Genomic DNA, 19,340 nt, shown 5'->3' with positions numbered 1-19,340 from the left:
CTATGTTAAAAATACCGTTTAATAATTTTTGCGCACAACCAAAAATAAATGTGTTGTAAATACTTACCACTTTCATGTTAGAAGATAGAAATAGCCTGGAAAAGCCTGTGGAGGAGGCAGTCTTCGCGATGCAAATGCCAGCCCTTTCCAACCCCATTTCGGATGCTCATGGAAGTTCGTGCCTTTGGCTTGGCTATTAGATTCGATAAAATGCGTTGATAATGTTAGCGTCCTTGCATTAACAGTCTTTCCACGTGTTCAATTTAAGGAGATAAGATAATGACCGAGTTAGAGGTTGAGTTGAGTTTGAGATGAGTTTGAGTTGAGTTTGAGTTAAGATTGGGTTAAGATTGAGTTAAGATTGAGTTACCGTTTTCCATTTGTATTTGCTAAAAAGTGTTTAATTTAAGATGCGAATCACTTTTTACGACCAAATAAGCAAGAAAACTGATACTTTTGTATTTTAGAGAATTATGTTATCCTCATTTCGTGTCCTAACCCACCACCCCCCCCCCCCCCCACCCAGTCCCCTTCTAACTTTTTTTTGTTCATTATTCAGTGAAAGCGCATTGAACGAACTGCTGGTACACTGGGCCGGTGAAAGAAAAGAAAAAATGCGAAACATTTTCCAAAAACAATCCAATACATTTTTGTTTATTTCCGTGTTGTTAAAATAAAAAAAAAATAAACTAAAATACAATGTCTAAATTGAATCCAACAATATTAAATGTTACGCAACATGGTGGTTGATACTAAATTTTAACGTAAATAAAACAATCAGCTCTACTTCGATCTTGTGTTGTCCACTATACCGTTCATTATTCTCTAATGTATGATCAAACTATCTCCTCGTTAATTAAATTCTGATATTCTTCAGGTGTAACATTGACATTTTCTGGAAGCATGACAGTCATTGGAGGCACAATCAAATTGCTTTGTTTTGGTTGTGTGTTAATACATTCTTTTCTTGCACAAAATCGAAAAGTACGTTCCACCGCAACGCTCCTTCCATCAGCTGTTTCATTTGAAGGTACATACAGGCCCTCTACTGAAATGCAAATATCTCCCGCTAAAAACTGATTCTGACAGCCTGGTTTTGCACACCTCGGTTTGGGACCAGGTTGTGTATTACATCGCTGTACTTGCCTGCCCTCTCTCGTATCAAACTGCCTTCAAAAACACGAAATACTGTCTCAGACAACCTTAGCTTTCAATATGTTTTCGACGGTGGGGGGCGGGGAATACCCCTGGATCCCGCTACAAGCTCGTGCTCCAGTGCTTCAAGCCCAAAATACCTCTTTTCCGGGGAGTCGCACGTTAGATCAATGAAAACCTCTGGTATTGCTTTCCCATCTGCTCTATGAATGTTCTATGAAAAAAAAAAAAAAAAAAAAAACGATAAGAGGCAAAAAATATGGCAAAGTTATTAGCATAATAATTCACCACTTAGATGCACGTGCTTGCTAACTAAATCGTGTTCGCTTCAAAATTCTAAAACGAATCTACAAGTCAACGATCTGAACGGAGAAAAATGTAAACAGTGGCTCACCTTATTTGTAGAAACCACTTTTTTCTTTCCCTTTACGTCACCTAATTTCTTTGTTTCCGAAAGAGAGGATCCTCCCTTGGTTTTCGGAAAGTCTTTGACCTAACGATTGAACATCAATACTGTGTCAGTATACCATATTAGAATTATTTATGATGTCTTCCTTAATTAATTTTGCCGAAATTTAGAGAGAAAAAAACCTCTACGCTATCCAGAATATATCTGTTGTGGCCAAGGACAGACCATACTAGAACCCAGACTTCTGCTCTTTTCCCCATGCCATGGTAGATTCTGTCTCGATACTAAAGATACTTATGTTTGACACGGATTAAATTCTCATTTTTATAATTGGACTAGAAAATACAGAGAAAAACCTGGACATATAGAAGAGAATTCGAGGGTTTCCAATGGCCATTATAAAAAATAATGATTATAAGTAATGATTTCTACATACATTCTTGTATTTGTAACTTCCCAGTGGTATTTGAGGTTCTCCAGGACAGTAATCCTCCTCCTCCCAAGATTCAAACATTTCAGGTGTTTTCTAGAAAGGAAAAAAAAAACAGTATCAATTCACGGACTCAAGAGTGATTAAAATTCAGGGGCGGATCCAGGATTTTTGTTAGGAGGGGGTGCACAAATTTGAACTGAAGAAACTGGAAATTTCCCAAACGCCACCATTTCTATTTTTTAATAATAATTTGCCCCATATTCAGGGTGAAATATACTTCATGTTGCAAAACAAAAACTTGTCACTTGAAACTTGTCACTTGACTCCTGTGACCACTTTTCCAAACCATCACACTTGCCTTTTGTCGCGCTTGTCAACCTATACCCTTTTCAGGATGGACAATTAGTTGCAAAAATCATGTATAACATCTTACCGTAAAAAGAAAAGAAATCCGTACGGATGAGAGCGTTCGACGTGAGAACCCCCCCCCCCCCCATAATCTTTCCGATGGTCCGAACCTGGCCTTCTAATTTTTTTTTCCTGCGCTTCCCAGTGCAACTTTTGTCACGATCGAGCTCGCGAAGAAAATTGCACGAAAGCGCAATTGCAAGTGTAAACAGACGGCAATTCTATCGCCCTGATATCGCAGAAGCTTTGAACATTACGAAATTGCCACTACTTTACACTTGCGATTTTCACTGCGAGCTCGAGCGCGACAACAGTTGCACTGGGAAGCGCACTGGGAAGCGCGACAAAAATCGCCCGTGTAAACTAGCCTTTCAGACTGAAAGCCGTCAACCTTCAAAGTTATTAACTTCTTTTATGACAAATCCTATGCACATGCCTATACAACCGCAAACAATTATAAATAAACGTTTTCGAAACGCAAGGTTTTTACCTTCACGCGTGGCTTGCTGATTTCTTTAAATCCAGGGGTTGTGGTTTCAAGGCTGTCATCATCAGATATTTCGTCACCCTAAATTTTTAAAGCAGATAAAACATAGGCTTTTCCTTTTTCTCGTATCAGAAAACCAACGATGCGGCAAACGGACAGTTACCTGTGCATCACTGGCAGATTTCTTTAAGGCAATTTGGATTGCTTCTTCTTCACTTTCGACTTGGAATTTAAACCAACAGCTATTGGTAAGGCGCGCTGGTGAAGAACTAAAAAGAGACTCCCCTTTGACTACATCAGCGTAGGAGGCAACAGAGTCACAATCCGAATCGCTACTTATAGACTCCATGATCGACCGTAATGGACAAAACAAATGATAAGAATGATCTTCAACGCACTTAAAACACGTTGTTCTCCAAATATCCAGAATTCGAAAAGGCGAATTATTTCTCTGTCCATTGTGGAGTTACCATGGCATTCAGACGAATTCCGATCTGATCGTGCGATTGCCGTGGGAAAGAATTCGCATTAGCCCGAAGAAAGGCTAGACAGAGAAACTGCGGGATAATGGTGAAATCAGTTTCGTATCACAAAATTAAATTTTGTAGCCAGAACCCCTGAGCTAAGACTAATTTTTCTAATCGGGTCTCCATTTGCCTTTAAAAAAATAGTTTAGTAGCTGGTGGATAGAGGGTTTCAAAAATTGAAATGTCGGTTTGAACATAGCTAGTCGACGCGCGAGACAAAAGAAAAAATATTATGTTAGCCTCTCCTATTTTCTTCCTCTCGCGTTTCTCGAATAGCCTGAATAAAACTATCTCTGAAAGAAAATTAATGATGGACTGCTTGTAGTCAACACCGCGATAAAAGGTAATAATTTGCAAGCAACAAAACACGAGAGCTGAATTGTTCTTAGCGTAAAACGCGAAATAGTGTAAATTTGTCAGTAAGATGTTAAGTATTATTTCAGTAAATATAATGAGAACCTTCGATTTTGAACTTTCTATTGTAAAAAAGGAAAAGACACTGGAAATACGGTAACTCAATCTTAACTCAATCTTAACTCAAACTCAACTCAAACTCAACTCAAACTCAACTCAATCTTTAACTCGGTAAATAGCCGATCCCCAATTTAAGCGGGATATGCTGTTGTTTCATTGTGTCAAATTTAGCTGTGGCCACATGCACTCCCGCGAATGTTTTTTTTATTATTATTATTTTATTTTAAACTACGAAATGCTGGAATAAAACAGCAAAAAAATTTAACAGTTAACAGATTTTTGCAGCAAGTGAGTACGGAAGTATGATTTTTTTGGTTAATTTGCTTGTACATCCAGGTGCATATAAATGGTTATCAGCGAATTTAATTCTGGGGGAAACTCTGCGATGGACTAGCATCCATCTAGGGAAGGAAGAAATACTTCTAGTCGCGTCATCATACTGAAACCGGCCGGGATCACCTCCCGGCCTGTTGGGCCACTTAGTTTGAAAGCAAACTTTACACCTAACTATTGTTGTACATTTATCATTCAGGCACTCCACCTGGGAATACTGCCAATGATGCTCCTAAACAAATTACCAGTAAAAAGAACTCCAGTTGGATTGTTATCGTCTTAAGCCTACTTGCTGTCCTCGTTTTGGTCATTTTGATCATATTCTGGGTGCTTTATGTTCGGCGACGTCAGCGTTTTAAAAGCCAAGGTAATGTCGAGAAAGCAATTTCAGTCGTAGTGCATGCTTTTAAAGTTCTGAATGCTTTTGGTAGCAAAAAAAAACTAAATATTTTACTTCAACTGCTGTCCCCATGTCAAAATGACAAAAAGTAGTGTTGTTTACTGAATTTAGCTTTACTCAAGTCTTAGCTACCTTGTTACAAATAGTCTTAATTAGTTCTACCTTGCATTTCCCTGTTTAACAATTTAAAATTCTCTAAATTGTGACAAACTTAACGTTTAGGTCATTTAACGTCCTTGTTATTGTTATAAGATATGTTTGGCCTAATTGATGTGATTTTTTGTAATGGTGAAACAAAAAATGGCATTAACCGGCCTTGACGAACGTTGCCCTTTGTCCCACTTGTGACGTCATCCTCTTTGATCAAAAAATGGCATCATTTATACTCAATCTTTGAGGACGGATCGATGGAAAAGACCTTTCCAATGATGCCCAGATATGAGCGATTGGGTCACTTGAGCTTGAAATACCCACAAAAATGTTTAGAACTTTGCGCATACCCAAGCAAATATGTCATAAAACGCGATGCTAGTGGAAAGAAAAGCATGCCTTCATGTTGCAAGTGACGTTTTGAATAAGCTGGAGCTTATTTAGCTCATAACTGACCAGAAAATGTCAAAACCGACCAAAAATATGATTTTTCAAACGTCTCCGGGAGTAAATGGGTTAATCACATGACCATTTAAAAAATATATATATATGAGTCCTTTTGCCATAAATTTGGACAATCTACCCAAAGCGGGCTCAAAAACGGTAAATATATATGTTCCAAAAGACGGAATTAAGGTTTTTATGTTAAATGAAGGTAAAATCAGAAGGAAACCATTATTAAGCAAGCTTCAACGGCCTAATTAGTACCATAATCGTGCATCAACGAAAGCCCAGGGACGAGGGGGGTGGGGGGGGGGTTCAACTCCATCCTAACAGTAGTCAGAATTAGTCTTTTACATGCCCGAGGGTTAAATAAAGACATTTTCGTAATTTTCTAACTTGTTTTTGTTTTTCCATTTCTTGCCATTGTGAAACGTTCATATAACGATGACATCATCACACTTCATGGTACGTATTTGAGTCTTGTTTACACAGGATATAGTTTTAGGCTTATAGTACAAATAGTGCACTTCAAATAAACTGCAGTGCAGATTGGTGAAAAGAGGAGAAAATTCTCCATTAAGGTGGCGGGGTGAGCTTGTTTTGATTTTAAGCTTAACTTTTAGAGCTAACCTTAAATGTTGTCAGCGGTACTTTAGCAAGATAGCGAAAATGTACGAAGTGCGTTCCTGGTAGTAATGTGAAACTGTTTTTTCTAGTTTTTCTTGTGGTATACAGGTATAACTGTTTAGACAATTGAAACTCTCGACACTTTATGTCGCCGGCTAAAGTTACGTCGCTATTTCACATTCTTGTAGATAAAATAAAGTCGACAGTCGCGTCCGCTGCTCTTACAGAAAAGGTCCAAGCCCAAGACAACAGTCAGACGAACATGCACAACTCCGGGAGAGCTCTGCTGAACTCACAGTACATGTAACGCTTTCACGGACACAGGCAGGATTGGACACATACGAAACGGTCAATGATTGCAATGATGAGCTGACGTATGCAAATGTTAACAACCAGCAGGATGTCTATGACCGAGAGAGGAGAGTGCCCGGAGCCTGTAAACGCCCGTCCTCTGCAGCTCCTGTGAGTCGCGGACTAGACACTTACAAAGTGGTCGATGATGGCAAAAAGGAGCACACTTATGCAGCTGTTAAAAAGACCAACAGGAAGTCAAAGCCCGAAAGAGGAGAATCTTTGACCCGCGAAGAAGAAGCAGAAAATCAAACACGACCTGAGGATGGATATTGTTTACAATTAGAGGATTCACCAGAGCTGGATGCCACCAAGAAGTTTGAGACTTTTGGAGTGGTTGATGTTAAAAATGAAAAACAAGAAGAAAATAAAGATCATGTTTACGCGGTTGTTCACAGAGACGGTCGGGGGAAAGTGTCTGGCGCGAGTTTCCACGCCAAAGCAGCAAGGACCTCCTTAAAAGATGACACGTCTCTGAAGTCTGCAAATCGCTCGTCCTCAGTGGAGCCTGTGAGCCGTCTTTCTTCTGTTCAGTTTGTTGATCGCTCGTCTTCTGTGAATCCGGTAGATCGTTCGTCTTTAGTGATCGAAATGGGGCTGAGCACCAACGAAGCTGCACCAGACGAGGATGCACTCGCAGGAGGCGAGAAAAAGGGTGCCCTGTATGCAGTTGTTGACAAAGCAAACAAGAAAAAAAAACCACCGCAGGTAAAATACGTGACGCATAGTTTCCTTTCTCAATTCAAGTAATACTAACGAGACTTGTTCCCCCGACCTGATGTTTCAAGATTTGAAAGACTACTTAATAAATATTTAGCGACTATTCCGACATAAAAGACAGTTATTGAGAGTTTTGGCGAATCTAAAATGCATGTCGGGTTAAGTTTGTACTCTCGTGATCTGACGTAGTAATTGATGCGGCACAATCATCAAGTTCACATCATTCACCACTTTACATTTTCATGGATGGACCATTATTTTCTTGGAGGGAGGGTTTAAAAAAATAATCCTCTGCCAAGATTTTTTTTTAATTTATGCACCTCTGCGGGTATTTGTTTTCGAAATTCACCTACTTTTTGTTATAACTACCGTATTTGCAAACATTTTTTTGCCTTTTTGGCCCTACAAACAATTTGTTTCAATATTTTTCATACCCTTCCCCCCCCCCCCCCCCCCCCCCCACCTAAAAAAATATCTGTCCCTTAATCCCTTGTTTTCAATCTTCACTTTTTCGCGAGTTCATTTGTCTGGTATTGAACCGTTTTTTTTTTTTTTTTTTTTTTTTTTTTTTACTACGCAGAAGCCTTCACCTTACCGTGGACTTGTCTACGCAGACCTCAGCCATTCTCCAGCAAACAACTCAAAACCGGTTACGAAAGGGTTTCCAACCATTTATGCTGACATCGATTACATCAAGACTGACGCCGCAAGCTTAAAAATACCAGAAGAAAACGTGGATCAAGAAACGGAAAACGATGGACTGTAGGAATGAGTGCTTACTAAACGACGACAGCGACGCCGAGGAAGACGTAAAAACTATAATTAAACGATTAAGTGGATCTATTTATAAGAACTTTATTGCAATTAAAGAAGAGAAAAAAATATTGCAAAAGGGTGTCGGCAGGAAGGAACCCAATACTCATGTAGAGCCGACCTCCTATAGAAAAAAGAAATAAATAATAATAACATATATAATATAAAATATTTATAGAAAAAACTCTAAGATAAAATTTATATACATCTAAGTAAATATATACAATTAAATAAGTAAATAATTTAATTTGATTTAAATTAATTTAATTTGATTTAGTTTATCTACTGATCGTTTTAAAAACTTGGTTTACTAGCTTTTATAGCACTTCCAAAAAAAGAGAGAGAAGTTAGCCGTTCTCCAAATGCGAGTTCTAGTTGTTTCCTTGCACAGGACGGAATGTCAGCATTATTTTCTTTTAATTTCAGATTTTCAGATGTATAACAAGTCCTAACGTGCAGATCTATTGCTAGAAACGTTCTCGTTGCCGTTGTCGTCTTGTTTTGCTTATAAAGTTCCCAGTTCGTTCAGTGGTTCACTGATCATGACAGGAAATAGCCAGTAATTAATCGTTTCCTTGAGTTTGTTAAGGATAAATTCTTTCATTGGACCATAAGGTGAATTTCCACTAACGTGAAAAACATTTAGAGACAATGTATGAACGACTTGCGTACACGTAGGGTAGATCAATACCAGTGTAAAGAGAAAGCATGGGTCGATGTCGAGTAGAAGTTAACGAAGTGAAGTCTAAACTAGAACTGACCTAATTTAGGAATTCTTAAGGACACATCCAACCAAAAAAAACAACGCGGGCGAATCATGCGGTCGGTTATGACGATTTTTTTATATCGGGTATAACAGCCGAAGGCTGTGAATAAAATGAGCAACACGCCTCGGGTATCATATTAAAGATAATTCGATAATATTTAAGTTAAAGTAAGTTCAAGTGGTAAGAAGTGTGGCGAAAATAACGTTTCAAAGCCAACACATATCTTAGAGATTTCCTTTTTTAGAGATTCTCCGTTTTAAAGATAAACCCTTTTAGAGATTCCCCATTTTAGAGATTCACCACTTAAGAGATTCCCCATGCATTTTAGAGATTCCCCATTTTAGAGATTCCCCATTTAAAAGATTCCCCCTTTTAGACATTCCTCATTTAAGAGATTCCCCATTTTATACATTCCCCATAAGAGATTCCCATTAAAACCCCATTTAAGAGATTACCCATTTTAGACATTCCCCATTTTCGAGATTCCCCGTTTTTGAGATTCCCTTCCCCGTTTTCGAGATTTCCCCTTTTAGAGATTCTCATTTTGGAGATTCCCCGTTCCTTGTTTTAGAGATAGCCTTCGTTCAAAGCTGTAAAAAGAGCGGTTTGTAATAATAATCTGTCTGCATTGTAAATATGCTGTCAATTTTGAAATAAAATTCTTAGATTTAACACCATTGCAGCAGATGCCCTCATCATTTTTTGCTTCGCAACACAGTATCCGACTGCACATATTCTAGCTTTTGATCGATTGTAGTTTAAAGATTTCTTTTCGATTTAGGCGAGTACATCGAACTGTTTTCATCACGTCTTTTGAAACAAGTTTATTTTTAACTTTGCGTGTCTTGCGTGACCAGTTTTGATTTTGATTTTGTCCAATGGCAAAGCGCGTTTGAAAGTAGTGTGAAACTAACCAATCAGAAGCGAATATGCATATATTTGCAAACCTGTGATATCGCGCGGAACAAGCTTTTGGGCGCTGTTGCTTAGACGGGCTATACCGAAGTTTAGTTCATCTGCAACAGAGGCTACAAGTGACCAAGATTTGCAACTCTTACGGTCAGTGTGTCTCTTACCGTTTTCAAATATTCTCAAGAATCAGACGTAGATTGTAGTGGTAACCGAAACCCTCCAGTTTGAAGCAGGTAAGTGTGATGAAGGAGTAATTGTCGTGTTTTTTGTTGTTGTTGTTTTTTTTTTTTTTTTGGGAAAACAAGCCTCATAAATATACATGTAGTTCTAAGCATCACTTATGCTGGATTTCCACAGACGCGTGAAGGTGTATTTCCACTGTCGAGTTTTTATCCACGCACGTCAACGTACGTGGAAATTATTAACGTACGTAAAAATGGAATTTCACAATTTAAGGTAGTTACGTACGTAACACGCACGTATACGCACGTAGCAATTGCGAGTGTTTTCAAAAAAAGTTGAACTGAGTTTATTACCTTTTACGCGACAGTCGATATTTGTCAACACATATTTTACGTAGGCAAACATTTACGCGACAATGGAAATCCCCCGGCACGTATCAGCAACAAAATATTGTGTTGTTCGCACGAAAAGGACATGTTAATTTAGAGGATAAGTATCGGGAACATGTAGCTACAAGAAAAACAGAATATCAACACACGCAAGTAGCAGGGACCTGGCCTAGGGACATGTCGCAACGTCACGTCCCCCTTGTGTGTGCTGATAAGTTTTGGCTCATGCAACACGAAATTTGCAGCATGTTGCATGGGACGGATTTCATAAAGGTTTTTCTTATACATTTGGACATTTCTGTTCAGTTGTAAACGAGCTAAATCACATCTCAAACAGGAAACCAAATGGGAAAAACCGAAAACCACATGAATCCAAAAAACCGCCTTTATTTTTGTCGAAACAGGCCAATGCCAAAAGAGGAAACCCCTTTTACCGCAAAAGACACCAAAAGCGAAAAACGAAAAGCTGCGGTTTTGGGGGGGGGGGGGGGGCGAAAACCGAGAAACTGATCCAGAAAATCGACAAAACTACAACAAGCAGCTATTTCAAAAATAACTTGTATTGTCGGTTCCGGATCGCAGAACGATAAGCATAATAAGAATATAAGTGATAAGTATGGAGGAGGGATGCGTTTGTAAAATTCTGGAGAAGATACTAGGTCGAGAATCAGTATTACAGAAGTATTGTGAAACAGTCAAGTTTTCTTGCATGTATGCTAATTCTTTTACCCTTCCGTGCATGCAAACACAAGACATCAAAAGACATCCAGTCCTTTTTGCTCTTCCGAGCGCTCTTATTGGTGGAACATTTACAAAGTCAATAATAAAGTAGAAATATAGTAATCGAACTTAGAAGTATCGCATTTATTTGTAATCAATCTGCATAACTTTTTGCCTTCCTGACGATTATTTTTTTTTTGATATTTAAAGAACATGTTTTTAACAAGTGGTATGCTTCCTCTAAAACGCCCAAACACAAGGAATAGAGTACTCGATTTGGTTTGCACACGCACTGAACTAGACTTCAGAGAGTAATAACAGAGAAATTATGAGCAGTTTGAAATCGATCATCTTTGAAATAAACAGGAAGCTCACTGCATGAATTTCCTGGAGGTAACAATGCATTAGTGAACTGCTAACAGGCTACGACAATTTTTCGATTTTTTAGTAAATCCGATTGATAACAACAATTACCTCTTTTAATACTTATCCTGGAAAATAAAATCTGTCTGCATTATAAAAAAGCTGTCCATTTAGAAATAAAATTCTTAGATTAAACGATGTTGCTGCGGATTTCCTCATCATTTTTTGCTTCGCAACAAAGTATCCGACTGCATATATACTAGCTTTTGATCGATTGCAATTTAAAAACTGAATCCAAACTCTCGATAAAGGTGAGTACGTCGAACTGTTTTCATCCCGTCTTTCGAAACAAATTTATTATTAGCTTTGCGAATCTTTCGTGACCAGTTTTGATTTTGATTGTGTCCAATGGCAAAGCGGATTTGAAAGTAATATGAAACTAGCTAATCAAAAGTGAATACACAGATCCTTGCGTGACCAGCTTTGATTTTGTCCAATGGCAAAGCGCGTTTGAAAGTAGTGTGAAACTAGCCAATCAGAAGCGAATACACATATACTTGCAAACCTGCGATATCGGAGCAAGCTTTTGGCCGCTGTTGCGTAGACGAGCTATACCAGAGTTTAGTTCGTCTGCAAAGCAGCCTACAAGTGACCGAAATCTGCGTGTCTTTCGGTCAGTGTGTCTCTGACCCAAGAATCAGACGATGGATTTAGCAAAGCTAACTATCTTGATTGTGGTGGTGATCGAAATTGTCCAGTTTGGAGTGGGTAAGTGTGCGAAGGAGTGATTGTCGTTTACGTTTTCATGCGGAAACAAGCCTCATAAATACACATGTACGTCTAAAAACAATTACAGTATGCGAACGTGTATTTCGTGCGAACGCGAACGTGTATTTCTCAGCTTTGAAGAAGAGCAGAGAGCTGAGATTTGTCCTGTAAGTTACCGTGACATCCAGCTAACCTGTGAAAAGACAACAGCTTCTGTGCTTACTCGATTACTCTGTAATATCGAAAACGGTGGTTCGGTTTGACGGCCCTTGGTCCGGACAGCGGGTCCTTGGCCCGGACAGCACGCAAAATTTACGCAACAATTGTTCAAAATCTAATCTAAAGAAGCTCCTTGCACATTTTTAATATGTTTTAGTGAAATTCAGAAAAATGAAATAAAAATTTTACGGAAGAGAGCTTTTTTTATCTCATCAAGAAGTACAGTGAATATAAACTATAGCGCTTGTCACACTGATAAGGGTGATTTGCAAAGTTTGAATTAAAACTTCTCGTTTTTGTTTTATTGTTGTAAAATGAAGTTTATTATGCCTTAGCACTCAAACGTTTGAAGTTATATTTGGTTGCCGTCAGTGTCCGGACCAAGGACCTAGTCAGGAAAATTACTTAGAAATTTTAATTCGTTTCTTTGGACAGAAATTCAAGCGGTCAATCAATTTTTTTTGCACTAGTCTAAAGGATATTTCTTATACATCAATTCTACCAAAAATTACCTCCTTTAGCGCGCTCAGTTTGGATACACGGGAATTAAATAGAATTTGAGGCGCCACGAACAAATAAACATCGCGAAAGCAAACTTCACCTACCTTCTCGACTTCACTGCCAGCAGGAAAGCCTTCGAGCGAGGTTAAAACAGCAAACAGATCAAGAAATCTTTGGAAAGATTCGGTTTTATTAAAACTTTGTTTCCTATCGATAAAATGCACGATGAACCGAAAGTGTCTGGACCGAGGGCTGTCCGGATTTATGGCCACATACTGTATGCTGGATTTCCACTGACGCGTAATTTTTTACTTGAGATTACACGCTTGAATTCTCTAAATTTTTACTACGCACGTAAACGAATGTAAAAAAATACTCTTCAGTTGAAATTTGCCTTTAAGGTCTCCGCACACCTTTGGACATGTCGCAGCGGCACGTATCAGCGATAAAATATTGTTTGTTTACACTAAGGGGTCATGTAACAAGGACGTGTATCGGGGACAGAATATAAACACACTCAAGAAAATGTATGTAGTTAAAAAAATTTAACTTTTACTCACAACATTAGTTAAGGTGACATCAGTCTCAAAACTGGGATATTAAAAGTACATTTATGGGACGGTCAAGACAGACGCATAACACAATAAAGAAGTAAGAAAACTACATAGTGGTTTACCCTGTTAGTTGTTGTGAGTAATCTTTAATCGTTTGGCAGCGTTTTGTGGTAATTACAAACAATTTCATGGTGGCATTTAAAAAATAATCGAATTTTATTAAAAACGAAGGGTTCTGAAAATCGCTCATAACTAAAACAAATCGCGTTTGTTTGCCGTTAAAATTATAATTTTATATAATTTAACGGATTATTCTTTGATTTTCAAAAATCTAACCAATCGCTTTACATTTATTCGTATTAAAACGCGCTTTATATAGTAAATTATAAGCCTCATGAACACCCGCGGGCCACCTTCAACGCGTTAAAATTCGTGCAACATGTCACAGGTACAAAATGTTGTAGGAATTCGTGTTGCACGTGCCAAAAATTATCAGCTTACACGATGCCCGGGCCCGGGACGTGTCACTGTGACGAAACTGCGACATGCCCTGGCAGTCACATCCCCGCTACATTTTTTTGCGTGTGTACATATTGTGATTTTTCCGCTGCTACATACACCCCCTACTTAATGTCCCTTTAGTGTGAACAACGCATGATTTTGTCCATGCTACATGCCGCTGCGGTATGACCCCGCGTCGTGTTGCGCAAAGAGCTTTAGTCATGATTTTGGTTCGTGTTATGGTTTTAACGTCGCTTAAACACAATATTTTATTACGCGCGCGACATATTCCGGGCGTGCATGATACGTTGCCGAATACATGTCACGTTTTCGGGTAGAACAGTTCAAGCAAATTAAATCCCATCGGGAGCGGACAAGCTGCCAACTTTAGTTTCCGCGAACCTTCTGCCGCATAAATGGTTTCTACGCTAAGGGTTTTGCTAAAATCTGCACTGTCAACGGGCACAAGTAAAACACATCAGGGAGCATGGGCTACTTTTAATGATGTTTTTTTTTTAAGAAATCTTACCATCGAGCTGATCCTGAATAACCTCTAACAAGCCCTACGTCAGCTCTATTTATCACGTATCTTCACGTACGTATCATCAATCAAATCTTATCTGTCGGCGATCAGTTATGAGTACACGATTTTTTTATGGCTTCTTTCGGAACGGTGAGCTATAGCTAATGGCGAAGGTTACGAATGTTGGGGCTTCAGCAGTTCAAAACAATACCATGCGATTTCTCAGGCTTCAGGGAGCATCCCAGATGGGGGGGGGGGAGATGGGGGTAGAAACGAGGTCTGGGACCGAAAAGCGATATTCTCACAAAATTTTCTTGCAACGCAGTCAATTCACGATCAAGTCAGCTGTTTTGGACGATGACGCAGCAGGCCATCGTTTCCCGCGAAATGGTATCTATAGCAAAATGGATTCAGTGATTGTAAAGAGATCACAACTATCTTAACTTTAATCTAAATCCACTGTTTTTATCCGAAAATTTCGCATCATCTTCGTGTAGTTATAAAAACGCAGAACTTTGTGATGTTGTGCTGCTTTTTAGCGCAGAAATGCAAATGATTGTACCACGATTTCCCTGTGGGGATTGCAACCAGAGGCGCTATATCCCATCGCGATTGACGCGGCCGTGGTTCTGCTTAACGTCAAATAAAAATAAATAATATTGAAATTTCAGCCTCTTGTGTATGTTTCCGCATAGCAAGTCACATTGGAGGGTTGAAACTTTGGAGATTATCTAAAAACTTCTGTTTATTGGTCGTTACTTTCTCGGCGGGGGAGTAGAGAATGGGTTGGGGGGGGGGGGGTATTGTCGTTTATTTCGGAACTTCATGTCTTTTGATTGCATGGCCAAATTACACGGAGCCCATTACAAAGTCGCCAGAAATCTTATATGAACTAAATAAAATGTCGAGTACAAACCGTGCTGGACGTGGAAAAAATATGCGCAACTTGAACACTGTTAATGTCTAATCCAGACGATGCTGTTTTTGACTGTTTGAATAGTCGCTTGATCACATCTGGTTTGTATGTTTTGTCTTAATTGTTTTTTAGATGGGAAGGAACGTTGCTCTTGTTACACCTTTGAAAATGGCACAACTCCAAATGGATTTTCGTGGCCTCAAGCAGAGATGTATTGTAAATATTTTAAGAAACATCTAGTGGTCATGGAAACAGAGCGAGAATGGGAATTTATAAATAAAGTGATTCAAACCCGAAAAGGTGCTAGATATGATGAATGGCTCATTGGTTTGTATAAAATCTTGAAAACTGGAAAGTGGACTTGGGTCAATGGAAAACCACTGACAATAGACAAATGGCAGCCGAATAAGCCTAAGGACATGGAATATTACGCTCTTATTGCCAAGGAATGGCCAATTGGAAATAAGGGATTGTTTACCAGCATCCAAGGCAATGTTTTCAGAGGATGGATTTGCGAGGAAGAAACAGGTACAAATACTGGGTTAATACTCTATAACTGTAAGTTCTATGACGCCACCACATCAAATAACGTCGTCATCATCATCATCAAAATAAATTATTTCTTTCTTTGCGAGAAGTGTAGCGTCATCATCATTATAAATAAAGTTATCATTTCATATCACATCACATCACATCACATCATATCATATCATATCATATCATATCATATCATATCATATCATATCATATCATATCATATCATATCATATCATATCATATCATATCATATCATATCATATCATATCATATCATATCTTATTAAAAACTAGCAACAAGGTATATTGCAAATCCTGCGTTTTGATTGGTCAACAGGCAATGGTATATGAGCTCATATACCATTGACCACAGATATCGTAGCCGATACGCGTCAAAGAAAACAGCTTGGGAGTTAAAATATTGCAACTCTATGGGCGTTTTTAATAAAACAATTATTCCACTCGCGTTTGTTGGATATGAGTTTTCCAAACAAGTTTGTCTGAGGAAACTTCACGCAATTTAGTCCATGCTTTGTTTTATCATTGGTCGTATAGATTACTGCAACAGTCTTCTATTTGGTTACCCTCTGTTCACCTGGGTAAACTGCAACGCCTGCAGAAAGCATCTGCTAGTCTAATGTACCTCGCTACAGTCATGTTACTCCTTTACAATATTACTTTTGGCTTTCTGTTTAATTTCGCATAGATTTTAAAATACTTCTTCTTACTTCTTAAACTATCTATCGTCATGCACTTGGGTATTTGAGTAAGATGATTACGGTGATCGAAAGAACATAATAATAATAATAATAATAATAATAATAATAATAATAATAATAATAATAATAATATTTAAAACTTATATTGCGCTTTTTCTATAAAAATATTCAAAAGTGCATTACAATAATTATTATTAAACTAAATTAAAAAAGTTACACAATAAAAATGAATTTAAAATTACAATATTTACTTATTAAAATTTCCAGAGTAATAGTGAAAGGTAGTAAAAAGTAAAATTTATGCGCGTTATAGACTCCGTTTAGCTCCGCTTAGTCGTTTAGCTTATAGTCTCCCGATGATTATTTTTATTATTCTTTATTCCCAACAGATAACTGTCAAGTGGGCTGTTTCTTTAATTATTTTGTGCCAACAACCTCAGCATCTGCTGAAACTACAACTCCAACCACACAGATAGAAAGGACAACTTCAAATGCATATGGCCACACTAACGTATCAGGTTAGATCATCTATGGCCACTGACGAAAGACTATACTTTCCTGAATAAGCACTCATTCAAGTTCGAAATTAATCAATTTAACACCAGTCTTTCCGTACCTTCTTTTGCATTTGGTGTGTTATTTCAATATGCCTCTGCTGTTTTACAGTGCGACGCGCCTTACCTCGGCCACTCAACAAACTTTTTTACAAGTGTGCTTTCGAAATATTATTATTTGTTTGACGAACACGCCTCCTTGCAAAGCTGAATACGATCAAACAGATACTTGTTAGATCGCATTTATCAACAAAATGCAGTGAAAACGTAAAATATTACAAGATGACACTTGTAAAAAAGTTTGTTGGGTGGCCACGGTAAGGCGCGTCGCATTGTAAAGGATTATTTCATATATTTAATCGAATCCGATGGTCATTTCCTATGCCTATGTTTGGTTAAAATCCGTGACACGGTCCCTTTAAGATTCGCGCCCTTATCTGAGAATCACATGTTTTGGACTGCTTGGTGTCTTATGTTATGTTGACAGTTTTCACCAGTACCACCTCAGTCCCAGTAGTTGCTGGAATACAAAGTGTTGAAATACAGGGCGACAACGACAACTGCTCCACTACAGTGACAATTGTCACGTGCCTAGCAGCAGTGTTCTTTGCTGTGTCCATGATCCTTGCGTTTGTTTTGATACGAAGACAAAAGAAACGAGCTGGTGGCCATGACAAAGGTAACTGTCGATTTTGTGTCACACGTTTCTAATCTATCCTTACGATTCTAACAATATGCAACTGTTTGGTATTTTATCAATAAATTCATTATCTCATTTATTAAGTAGTTTACCTATCATGTGGAGCAGTGATCAGCCATAACAATTCAAAAAAAGAAAAAAAAAACGAGAATGAAGAAAAAAGAGAAGAAGTTTGAATTAAAATGGTTTATGGGAGACTGGTTTTTTTCCATGGGTTCCTCTTAAACATAATTCAAACTTAATTTCAATTTAATACTTTTTCACTGCACAAAATAAACTTAAGAGACATACGAACAATAAGAAAAAAAAAAATTAAAAAAATCGCAGTGAGGAAGGATTAGAAGGGACCATTAGGTAATCATACATTATTGATCGAAACTGGCAGATATGATCAAATCCCAAGGGATAATAGACTCTGCCCTACGTGTGAATCAAACCAAATTGAAGACGAAGTTCATTTACGTTCCCATTGTACTAAATACTGTTACAATAGTTTTTTACAAAAAAATAGAGAATCAAATACCAAACATAACACAATTACCTCCTATGCAAGCCACCAAAACATTAATGAATTCTGGTAATTATTATTTAAATACTCAACTAATAAGGTTCATTGTGAGATGATTATCCTTACGAAATAATCTTCTATGGAATGAAAGTAATGTAACATATACATAATTGCTTTTTTAATTCCTAGTACACGATTATTATTAGTTTCGCTTTAGTTTAACAAATTGTATTTTTACTATGGCTTAACTTTTAAATTCTTTTTAACATTAATATTGTTAGTAAATTATTATACATTGTATCTCAACTTTTTATCATAGTTTTATTTATATCTTAGTCTTATATCTTAGTTTTTAATTCAGTTTGCATAGAAGAGCCACTTTTTTGTTGGAATGCAAATAAATCATCATCATTATTATTATTATTATTATTATTATTATTATTATTATTATTATTATTATTATTATTATTATTATTATTATTATTATTATTATTATTATTATTATTACGCTTTTGCAATACTGTATTTACTTATAGTCATGCAAATAAAGCTTGTTATTGTTGTTGTTGTATCTTTACCTGCTAGTCCAACCAAAGATACCAACATATAACTTAAAATTAGTTTATTTTTCTCCGCAACGCAAATAGGTGGCCTATGACCTACTCGCACATTGCAATTGACAAAATTTCCCGGCAAAATTGTGGTTTTTATGGTACTGTAACACTACATTATGCTAACTGTTTTTTGTTATTTGGACTATATTTAGGAAATTCTGCTGGTCAAAGGTATGTTAATTTTTAACAGTCCATATTAATTGTAATAAAAAGGGGAAAATGCCTCGCTAGGTTAGTTAGGTTAGTTTCTAGAGCGTATCCGTCGCACCAGTGTGTTGAAACCATGGGTTTAAAAATGATTTCCAGTCCGTACTGTGCAATCTCCCCCTGCAATGTTTGTGAGTCTCACAAACAGAAGAATGTTTAACTAGCAAAAATGAAAATTCCGGGACAAAACTTACCTTTTTCTTTATTATTAACGCCAGATATCCTTGCAAAACAATAATAACGAGTAAAAGAAGCTCGACGGTATTTCAAACGGACGTTTTAGCTCATCGTGAATTCTTGAACAAAACCATAGTTAATATAGGGAAATGGTTAGGAAGCCCGGCAAACATCAAAGGAGCAAACAAAGAGGCCAAGATTTATGTTGGAAAGTCCACGACCCTGCACATCTTTTGTTTTGCGCTCATACACTATGCATGACTTGCGAAATCGCAATG

General features: G+C 37.6%; 3 protein-coding genes across 4 annotated transcripts in view; 2 read left to right on the top strand and 1 right to left on the bottom strand.

Annotated features, from left to right (window-relative positions):
• The window catches only part of LOC144654273 (uncharacterized), an 84,578-nt gene extending 75,657 nt beyond the window's left edge, over window positions 1-8,921 (top strand). Inside the window, exons 19-21 of the mRNA XM_078514358.1 lie at window positions 4,426-4,593; window positions 6,047-6,906; window positions 7,499-8,921. Coding sequence (XP_078370484.1) covers window positions 4,426-4,593; window positions 6,047-6,906; window positions 7,499-7,684 — 1,214 coding nt within the window. The 3' untranslated portion in view covers window positions 7,685-8,921. The remainder of the gene's footprint in view (window positions 1-4,425; window positions 4,594-6,046; window positions 6,907-7,498) is intronic.
• On the bottom strand, window positions 1,110-3,077 carry LOC144654473 (uncharacterized). The gene is made up of 4 exons (XM_078514630.1): window positions 2,896-3,077; window positions 2,001-2,090; window positions 1,550-1,648; window positions 1,110-1,369 (listed from the first exon to the last, which is right to left on the bottom strand). Exons 2-4 carry the CDS (start codon window positions 2,076-2,078, stop codon window positions 1,211-1,213), a joined length of 336 nt encoding a protein of 111 aa, XP_078370756.1. The 5' UTR covers window positions 2,079-2,090; window positions 2,896-3,077; the 3' UTR covers window positions 1,110-1,210.
• A 2,734-nt stretch (window positions 8,922-11,655) lies between the features above and the next one.
• Window positions 11,656-19,340, top strand: part of LOC144654367 (uncharacterized) — a 12,999-nt gene continuing 5,314 nt past the window's right edge. The window contains exons 1-5 of one of the 2 annotated variants that reach the window (XM_078514502.1): window positions 11,656-11,833; window positions 15,180-15,575; window positions 16,692-16,820; window positions 17,344-17,535; window positions 18,831-18,849. In XM_078514502.1, the coding sequence (XP_078370628.1) occupies window positions 11,770-11,833; window positions 15,180-15,575; window positions 16,692-16,820; window positions 17,344-17,535; window positions 18,831-18,849 (800 nt within the window). In that variant the 5' untranslated portion in view covers window positions 11,656-11,769. Of the gene's footprint in view, window positions 11,834-15,179; window positions 15,576-16,691; window positions 16,821-17,343; window positions 17,536-18,824; window positions 18,850-19,340 lie in introns of both variants that reach the window. The other variant, XM_078514501.1, reaches the window with a different exon arrangement.

This window comes from Oculina patagonica, chromosome 5, assembly GCF_052425735.1.
Source record: "Oculina patagonica isolate OP01 chromosome 5, crgOcupat, whole genome shotgun sequence".
NCBI classification, from domain to species: domain Eukaryota; kingdom Metazoa; phylum Cnidaria; class Anthozoa; order Scleractinia; family Oculinidae; genus Oculina; species Oculina patagonica.
This window is presented reverse-complemented; position numbering and strand designations above follow the sequence as displayed.